Genomic DNA, 10,961 nt, shown 5'->3' with positions numbered 1-10,961 from the left:
TTACCTAAAAGCTAATTAAGTGTTCCCATGCAGTATTCTCGTCCAATGGCAAGGTGTAATGAGGTTATACGAGGGCGGATTGAAAATGAATCTACCTTAGTAGGAAAAAAACATTTTTTGTTCAAAAATCATTTATTTCTAAACATAGTCTCCTTTTACTTCGACACACTTAGTAAGACGATATTCCAACTTTTTTATACCACCTGAATAATACGATTTCGGGAACCTCTCAAAATACGCGTGCGTTTCGGTAATCACTTTTTCGTTTGAGCTGAATCTTTTTCCTGCGAGCCATGTTTTCAAGTTTTGAAACAGGAAAAAGTCACTAGGAGCTAAATCTGGACTATAAGGTGGATGATCAACCAATTCGAATTGTATTTCACGTAATTTGAGCATCGTATCTAATGCTGTATGAGCCGGTGCATTTTCTTGATATTTTCTTCAGTAACCACCTCTTTTGGCCTTCCTGTTGATGTTATTGTCGCAGTGCTTGTTCGGCCGCGTTTAAATTTAACAATCCAATATTTTACCATGTAATCTGAAGGAACAGACTCTTCGTAATGTTTATAGAGCTTTTTTTGTCTCTTTTGCCGTTTTCCCTTTCAGATAAAAGTGTTTAATCACTGCACGAAATTCGCTTTTTTTCATTTTTCAAAAAACACAAAAGTTGTTTTCGATGAATTTGGGTGACATTTTAACAGCTGCCGTTTGACAGATCGCAATTTAGACAAATAAATCTTTTTTGTGTTTGCGCTGCCATCTAGCGATAGGTAGCTTCATTATCAATCCGCCCTCGTATATATAAATGAGTGAGGTTAGTACCTAAAAGCGTATCACTACAGAGTACACATGTTTTACGTTACAGCACGTTTACAATAAAAATACACAGTAAAAATATTTTAATATAAGAAACAAAAAAATAACCCGAAAGAACAAATGAAAAATAAATGTTTCCAGAAAAACAGCATTTCTAAGAAATTCATATTTTTTTTATAAAGACTTTACTATCTAGAGACGGTAGACAATATACAGTAAGATATACGAGTACAGTGATAAACAATAAACGGGAATTAGGCAAAAAAACGGAAAATTTTAATTTTATTTTCTAATTTTTTATTATCCCCTTTGCCATTTGCGACGATACATTGATGCCAATACTTAATCCTTGTCCATGCACTTTTCATAGGCTTGCAAAAGTATTTAGCTCTCGCAGCGAATTCTCTTTTATGGCATCAATCGTCTCAAGGCGTGTTCCTCTTAAAAGCAATTTTAGTCTTGGGAAAAATAAGTCAGGCGAGGCCTGGTCTAGAAAAAAACGGTGCTTGGCTGATGGGATAAGTCGAATTTTCGGTCAAAAACTCCGAAACAATCACTGCTGACTGAGACGGCGTTTTATCGTGGTGCAAAATTTTGGGACGAGAGGGGCAGTGACGCGTTTCATACCTAAAACATCTCAATGATGGGATGCTCAATAACACAACAAGCGAAAGCTTTGGATTGGTACACATTGATTTTTCAACACGATTTGCTTTGCCGGTTTGATGTTTTCTTCGGTACTTGACGTTGCTGGACGTCCAGTATGTTTATCATCATCTTAACATTTACGAACGTCTTTTAACATCTTATACCGTTCAGATGCCCGTGTTTTCGACATACACGATTCTCCGAAGACTTTATTCAAGATCTTCAACAATCCGGCATCCGAAATTTTATTAGCAACACAAATTTGAGGCACGCTCGTTGTGCCAATTTTGTATCCATTGTAAAAATCACCACACAGCAATCAGACGCTGACATAATATTAAGCATCTAATTACTGTCAAACTTTGACAGATTGTCAAAAACAGTACTGTCAACAAGGCTACAATACCGATTAGTGAGACGCGGGCATTTCAATTATGAAATTCCCGTTTATTTTCTATCATATTGTAGGTTTTTTTATTTTGCTAAAACTTATATAAACGGCATTTAAGTAGTAAAATGCTATTCTAGAAATATTAATATTATTCTTAATTCATGTGTTAAGAAAATATATGATAACGTCATTTGAGCATTGTTTGGAAGGTTCTGTATGCACATTGTACCTCAGTAGATAGAAGAGAATGATTTATTTTTGTTATTTATTTATTAGAACTATTGTCTTGTTGTGTTTTAATTGAATTCAATAAAATAAAAAATTCAGCAAAAAAAATCGGTTATTTGAAATCCAACATGATGTTGAGTCAAAGAAGTATCTGGCAATAAGAAAATGGTTCCTTTGTAATGTTGAATTGTATTTCATCAGCATCTCGTATTTTCGAAACCGGGGAATCATTATCTTTTCTCAGAAACATATTTCCATTTCTTGTCCATGTGAATATATAACCATATTCTTTTGTGGCTTTGGCGAGCCAGAGCAGTTATTTATTTGCGGGAGTTAGTTTATCATTTGTGTATATTTGCTCCTTAGATTCACTGTATTACAAGTGTTTGGCAGTTATATATACTTTGAGGTTTTTTTGTTGAAGAATTTTTTCTTTAAGTCTTTCAAGTTGAATTTAATTGTTATATTTTTTATATGTATTGAAATAGTAATTGACGATATTATTGTTCATCATGTCTCTACAATCTAATTTTATTAATAATCGTACAAGGACTTTAGGATTTTCATCATTTTTTAGTTGGACTCCTTGAATTTAAATAGAGCTATTAAGAACAGTTTGTAAAGTCTGATAAGGACAAAATTTCAGATATGTTTTTTCTTTTTGTATTTTGTTTTAATTTAATTTAATATTTTATTTTTTGATTAAAATTCAACAATTTTCTTTGAATAAAAAATTAATGATACACTAAAAGTTTTGAAGGTCTCCATATGTTTATTTTATCTCGTTTTGTTATTAATTTAATTTATATTTTTTATTCCTTCGTACTCATCTGCAATTATTTTTATTTCTATTTGTATAATTGTTATCAAATTTGAAATGTCTTCGATAGTTTGAGATGTAGTTGGCATTAGTAGTGTGAGTTCAGTTTTTATTTTCATTTCTTCTTTCAATAGTTAAATCTATGTAATAAAAAAGGAATTAATTTCATATTTATCATTTTTGCTTAAGTTCGAAAAATTGACATCCAACGACTGCTTCTTGAAACATATTTGAATATCTAATTTTTAAGTACTACCTACATAAAAAATGACAAATGTGTTGTATTTACGAATTGGTAATTTAGACAATAAACAGAGGATTACTAACTCTCAAGTAACATTATAAATGATTTCACTGTGATCGTTCTTCATTTGCACATGATACACACATTTATTGTTTTTGTTTAAATCATTTAAACATTATGTGAAGTAATTAATGGTAACGTAGTGTGAAAACAACCAAAAAAGGCGTGGCATTATCAGCTAAACAAAAATATCAAGTCTGGTAAAGTGCGTGTATGACAAGGTGTATGAATGTGAAAGAAGTTAGGAATGTATGTCAGTATAGAAGCGCGTAACATTTTATCTTCTCGGCCTACCGTTACGTGTAAATAGCACGATGATTGTATAGTACAATGTTTAAGAATTTTAAGAATATCTCGGACTTAGAACTTCGTGATTTGAACTGCAATTAAAAATATTATTAATTGAATCGGCATTCACTTCGTAACACTTCATTTTGAATAATCATAAAAATTAAAACTTTTTTATTTCAAAGGGTTATTTTTATGATAATTCATAAAACTTTTTCTTTATTTTAATGCATTTTTATATTTCATAATATTTTCTCTATCTGCAGTTTATATTGCATAGGGCAGTGCATTAGTACTATTATTATTACATGGAAGGAAAGATGATCAGTCAAACGCTTCAGTGTAGAACCACCTTCAAAACCAATATTTTATATTCTCCTGCCAATAATTTAACCAAGGACCTTAAGCATGGTAGACAAACACGAACCTTTACTACACTATGAAATGGACTTTTTTCTACTCGATTCTCTTTCACAAAATGTTTACCTGAGAATTGCCGTTGAGTCGAAAACGATCATTAGTTCAGGTTTTATTTCACAAAAAGAAAAAAGTTCTTCATTCGCCCTAGCATATTTAAATAACCTTTAATGATAAAATGTAACGTTAATACCCAAATATTTGATTTTAAACTATTTTTATAAGGACGTTGAATCCTAAGCTTTTTTCAAAATTAATAAAATAAGTAGTATTTTTTTTCTTTCGATAACATTTTTGAGTGAAGCCGTTTACTTTGGTAGGGTAAATCGTTTCATAATATATATAAATATATATTTACGTACCTATATTTATCACTAATGTCCGCCTATCACGCACTTTACAAAATTTCGTTTTATCCAAATGTTGACTTTATGGTCGCTTTAGGGAAAATACCGTCTCTACGTATTTGATCGAATAAATCAACTTTGTATTTGAAAATAATGTTAAAACGGAATTACCATAATGTAAACAAATATCGTTGGGGAAATCTCATGTTGTAGGGAATTTAATGTGAAGTAAACGATATGAACAAATTTTCAAATGTATTTCTGATATTCAAGATTTCTAAGAATATTATATTTCACCTTAGCACTTAACTGGTATCGAAAATCCCTAGGATTTTTAAATCATAGTGCAACCCTTTATTAATTCTGTTAGCAAAACATCACGCAAAAACAATATATCTTAACCTAACAAGACGAAACGCGACACATGTATAATTTGTAAATAATAGTAGAATTAAATCTAATTAAAGTATTTTAACTTGGATACTTTATATCTCACTCCGCATGCTACTGCAAATGACTGTTACATTAAAAATGTTTTTGAAAATTGTATTTAGTCTTTTAAAACGCAGCAGTGAGAAACAGGTATACATATTTTCAGAGTTCATATCGTTTTCTGTGTTCGTTACCATAAATAGGACATTAGCTTGGCATCTATCAAAATTTTGAAAAGTGTTTTTAAAAATATTAACTATGGGAAACTTGGGAAATCTTTTTTTGTTGACATTTTTAAAGTAATAAGGGTCTATGAAATATTGTCGAGTAAAAAAAATATTTTTTTACTACTTATTAGTAGCTTAAACAATATTTTTAATTTTGTAATTTTGAATTCCCGCAAAAACGGTTATTGCATTAACTACTAATACGTCACGATTCATGTTTATTTTGAACTTTGTTCCTAACCGTTTAAATTTTTATAGAATGTCGTCACGAACATTGGCATCACAATGATCAGTGCCAAACATGTCGCGTTTTTCTAGAGTCAATTTTAACAATATATCTGTAACACATAACTTGTTTACACTCTTTTTGCGACAATCATGTAATCAGAATTTTTCGGTGAATTTGTATTTTACCGTATTACATTCAAATTTTTAAAAATAAATTAATCCCTTATTTATACCGAGGTATCCATACTATGTTTACAGAACTTTCCAAGCATATCTCACATGACGGTATCATAATCTTTCTTAACACAGAAATTTATAATTGTTTATATTTTACTACAGCAACATTATTTTACTACTTTAATGCCGTCCATATACGTTTTATTAAAATGAAAAAACACAAACAATCCTTTATGTTTATCTTTTACCGTTTCTAGATAGTAAAGTCTTTATTAATTAATCACAAGAATTTCTTAGAGATGCTGTTTTTTGGGAAACATTAAGTTTTCTGTTGGTCTTTAAGCTTTATGTTTTGTTTCTTTTATTCAAATATTTATATTGTGTATTTTTTATTGTGTACGTGGTGTAACGTAAAACTGCTAAAGTCATGTAGGTATACCCATGCACAGGCTAGGCCTATGTGGTATTTAATAATGTAATGCAAGAATTTTTTTTTCATAAATCTAAACAAATAAAAATAATTATATTCTATAAACCCCAGTTCTGGGAGGAGTAATCGTAATATATTCTTTACACTTGCAAAACCATTCATGAAATTTAACAAACAAGTTATTATTTTTGTTCATATATGAGAAAAATACTATTTTTTGTTGATACAAAAAAAATCCTACAAAGTTTTTGCGTGCAAAACCATTAAAAAGAGATTATATGTTTTTCTCGGAAATAAAGACAGAATATTATTTCATTACTCCTGCTTTCAACTGAAATATTAAATTAAGACACATGAAGGTATTTATGGAAAAAAGCCCATGTAGTATTTATAAAATATACTGTTATATAACATATCTTGATTTTATAACAATGTTTTGTTTTTTAGATCATTTGTGTATGGAGATTGTTTATTTGTTAAGGTTTTATTGGTGTTCAAATTTAATTTCTAAAGCTGTCTTAAATAAATACATCAAAAAACACTCTCTGAATATTTTTTTTTTATTTTATGAAAAATATTAACTTAAATAATAAAAACTAATTCTTTTTGTTAGGCCATTTTTTAAGAGATATAAATATATAATATTTTTTAAAATACATAACTTTTACGCTATGTAGCATTTGCCATTTTGCCCATGTTTGAACATAAGCATTTACTTAATCCATCAACTATGCAGCGGAGAGACTATAACTTCCTTTCACTTCTGTTAGCTTTACTTCATAGTCCTAACGCACCAACTCGTATACAGCCCCGTGAAAAATTTCAATGCCTATCACTTCATGGTTTACCTCTTCGTTCTCTTTTTTCTTTAACTCATATAGCGTTTATGTGGCTCGACTGTAGAATCATCTTCTATCCACTATCTAAGATGTTTCTTCAGTATTTCTGTTAAAATCACGTCTGAAAAAACATATTTTTTCTCTCCCCTAATTAATCCTCCTTTCTCTTTTCTCATTGAGTAATAGTATTGACTTAAGATTTTTTTACTTTCAAATAAAGCTATTTTTATTTTTGTTTATCTTAACAATTTTATTTTATTTTCTATTGAATGCCTTTTATAACTTGAGTTTTCATTTTTCATTTTTTTCATTTTATTTAAGTTACAGTTTTTTTATGTTACGTTTAATTGCGACACAAATCCCAACCCAATGGAACCTAAGTCCTGTGTTGAGTAAGGATGAATATATGTATAACACTTTAACAATTAATATCACCATATACAAAAAAAAAACATCATTCAGAAGTACATGGAATATCAACATATAAAAAATAATTATAATAAAAAAACATTTAAAGTACATGAAAAAATAACATTGCAAAAAAGTATTTCAAATATTTTAAAAACCGTCAAGGAGTTTCTCACTCAAATTCCTTCCCCTAAGGAAGATCCAGTCCTGAAACTGTTTTTTGAAAATAGATTTTTTCATTGAGAGCTTAACACGTATTAAACCAAACTTTTGTATCAGTTGTTGATTGGAAGAAATCGCCATTTGGCAATAAGCCCGCTAATGTATGATTTACGTTTACAATCAATTTTCCAGTATCCCACTAGTCACAATTATTCAAATAATAATTACACAGAACATCTTGACCGTTTGGCTTTTTCTTGAAAGCAGTATAATAAAACGGTTTTTTATATTGTTTTATTAAAATATTTTACTACTGTGTAAATTTTGGTGATGTTACAACTCAAAATTAATCGAATTCTGGAATCAAAAGCCCCACCAGTAACGATGTAATACCCCTTTACTGTAAAAAAAGTTTCACAAGAGCAATACTGTCTAATGTTTTTCGTGCAATACTGTTATTGGTATTTATCCACTTTCAATTGAGAAATTATTGCAGTTTATTCCAAAGCTTGTTAGAAAAAGGTCGTGAGTTAGAAAATGAATAAGGCGGGAGAAATATCACGTTCCTTTTTCGAATTTCCTTCGTAGTGTCGTTAGGCAGGAGCGGAAGCGATTAGTGCGCCGGCGGTGGCGAGAACTAATGGCTGGATCGCATGCGCGATAATCCTTCATTGTTTTCACACAAATCAAGCATTCATTCATGGTATTCCAGAGTCATTTCGGAGTCTTTCTTCCTTGACCGATAGTACGCACAGAGTGACATTGGCACCCAAAAGTCGGACAAAATGACACATAAGAAATAACGCATTAAATTCAGCCATAATAATTGTAAATTAAATATCAAAGATGTTATATGAAAAACATGGCATGACCAAATACAATAAATATTTGGAGAAAATTATGATGATCAACGGACGTGCATGAAAAGATTAATTAATGTAGAGGAAGAGAGATCATTATGCAAATACAGTAAAATAGCGTTTTATCCTCTCTGCCTTCCCATACGGGGAAACGGCGTAGTGGTTTGTTTATTTTTTTGTTTAATTTTAAGCAGATTTATCATTACAATCAATAAAAAACCTCTTTTAGAAAACAAAATATTGAAAAATTAATTATTTTATTTGTACATATACGCTCAAGAGCCTTTTACAAAAGATATTTGATAAAAGTTTTATAAGTAGGTATAATGAGAAAGTATTTAAGAGGGTAAAAATGACAAATAACCAACAATTACATTTATCAGGGATAACAAAAACATTTAAATTTAATTATTATTAATGATTTTAAAAAAAATTATAAACAAAGTTATCGATAGAACTTCTTGGTTTAGTGTTACTTTTTTATTATTTTGACCAACGAGCGAAAGCGCCCAAGTAGGTATCTTCAAGACAAGTGAATTGTTTACAACGTCTTGAAGATTCTTACTTAGGCAAAAGCGCTCGTTGGTCAAAATACCTATGTATATTTTTTTTATTTTATTTTTTTTATTTTAAAATTTCATTTATAAACCCTTACGGGTTACATACATTTAATATATTTATTTTTTTTATTCACTTTCTACTGTAAATGATATTATTTTTCACATATTTTGTAAAGGTTATCCGAGTCTTTTCTTAGTTTTGTCTTATAGTTTATTGTATATTTTCATTCAATAGTTTATTAGTCTCGACTGTACTTGTCTCGTTTTAAAAGATAGTTTATGATATTTTTCTGATATTCTCGTAATTTGTCGATGTTTACTAATTTTTTTTTCAAGTTTAAGTTCTTCGTCTACAATTACATCAGTGGCTTATTAATGAACAAATTTAAAGGATTCTTGTTTAAAGAGTTCAGTTATATTCAATTGCTTAAAAAAAAACTTTAGTTGCTGTTAAATAGGTTAGGTCATGTGCTAACATTAATATTTTGCTGTCTTTGTAGTCTGTTTTTGTCAATCTGATTTCCTGTTCCCAGTAGTTGTTGCATATAACCTATTTTAGTTTTTATCTAGGCTTCTTACATTAGAACTTTTTCCGTTTTTGAAACAAAGTTTATGATTTTTTTTAAAAATACTCTATTATGTCGCCACTTTGCTAATTCAATTGTTGATGTGAATTGTCCATGTCGATTGTCTGTTTATTGTTGGTCCTAAGTATTTAACACGTTCAATTTCAGTTAGTCGTTCATTATTTAGGTAAGCATCTACTTTATGACTTTATCTTACTGACTTATGATCGCGGAACAAATATAGGGGTGATTCGGATGCCCTTCAACATGAGACACCTACATTTTACCCTTGAACGTCACTTTTCAGGCCATCCTGTATGTTCAAATATTTATATTTGAAAAAAAGCATGTGCGCAATTAAACCTGTATTTAAAAAAAATTAAGACTGAGTTGATCAGATTTTTTTAGATCTTTCTAAACAATAATTTACAAGTTATTTGGTCTAGCGAGTTCTCTAAATAAAATGTTTAATTTTTGGTCGACTTTTAAGGACAATTTCTATTTCGTGCGACAACCGACAACCGACAACCGACAGTCGAGAGCCCTAACCCGTGTTAGCTCCTTAAAGTCACAATAAGTCGCCGCTGTCTGTTACTTGGCGTAATGGTGTCCGTTTCCCGATATTTTCTTGTCGGAAAGCGAATAAAATATTGGGATCTTTTTTCCAGGGGTCAACACTACGTGCAAGGCCCTTTTGTCGAATATAAATCAGACTTATTCGGTAATGGTACATAAATCCACTTTGTGGATGTTTCATTGCCAATGTTTTCGATAATGTATGAGATTATTCTAATGGAATGTATACTCCCGGATACATACCTAAATCACATTTTATATAAGTAGTTATGTTATCTACTCACAACAGATAATCAATAAAGAGTTATGCGTACCTCCAAGGTACTTTCGGATAAAGGTTTTTCTGTTTGATAAATGTTTATGACATGTATTTCAAACGAAACTAAACAAATATTTTCCTTCTTACTAATTCAATATGAATAATAGGTACGTGACAGCATGAGATGTAATATTTTCTTTCAATACTCATATTTTTTTAAAAATTTAATGACAAAGATACAATTTGATTTGATCATTGTGTCACATAATTAAATAAATTTATGATATTTGATTTTATAGATATTTTATTTTATACAAAATTTACATGCTACCAAGATTTTTGATTAAAAAGTTATATGGCTAGCGCAAAAATTGGCGGAAATTCCGTCTAGGTAAATCCACAACCAAACGAACAATCACACTATATATTGCGTGGCGGATTATCCGTCGGCTACCGAACCTTAGACTTACACCTCACTCAGCGGAAATTCCACGCAGAGAACAAAACAGACGCCAAAAGCAAATTTTCCGCCCATGTCCGCCGACGGAACAACAGAACAAGCGCGTAGTGTGCCCGATAACAATAAAACAATGCAATAAAATGTATTGGCGGTGCCGCCTTGGAATTTCTGTTCTGTGTTGTGCTAGCCATAATGTTTCTGAAATATATGTAATAGATTTATTTATTTAATACAAATTAATTTGGTTATTGCTTATTAAAAATAAAGAAAAGTAAACATGTATTTTGTTATACTTACATCAACTATAACTCCGGGAAGGTCAAAGACCTGCGTAGGTGGATTGTCTCTGGGAACGTATCTGAAAAATTCGTTCCCATCCTTATACCACTTGAGGGAGTATAGAGACTCCCCGTCATCCAGCTCATACCGGCACTCTAGCCTTGCAAGGGTGTTGTACACAGAGTGAGAAGGCACTCTCAACTCCACTAGGCGTAGACTGCTCACTCTCACTGGAACGA

At 30.5% G+C, this 10,961-nt stretch overlaps 1 protein-coding gene across 1 annotated transcript in view; it reads right to left on the bottom strand.

The window, feature by feature from the left end:
• Positions 1 to 10,740: 10,740 nt before the first annotated feature.
• Positions 10,741 to 10,961, bottom strand: part of LOC148276046 (uncharacterized) — a gene marked incomplete at its 3' end in the record, with an annotated part of 99,526 nt that continues 99,305 nt past the window's right edge. Inside the window, exon 3 of the mRNA XM_088234839.1 lies at positions 10,741 to 10,952. Coding sequence (XP_088090965.1) covers positions 10,741 to 10,952 — 212 coding nt within the window. The remainder of the gene's footprint in view (positions 10,953 to 10,961) is intronic.

This window comes from Micrasema longulum, unplaced genomic scaffold (assembly GCF_059751315.1).
Source record: "Micrasema longulum isolate JH-2025_06_02 unplaced genomic scaffold, ASM5975131v1 h1tg001294l, whole genome shotgun sequence".
NCBI classification, from domain to species: Eukaryota; Metazoa; Arthropoda; class Insecta; order Trichoptera; family Brachycentridae; genus Micrasema; species Micrasema longulum.
The sequence above is the reverse complement of the archived record's forward strand: the minus strand, read 5'-3'. Positions and strand labels throughout refer to the sequence as shown.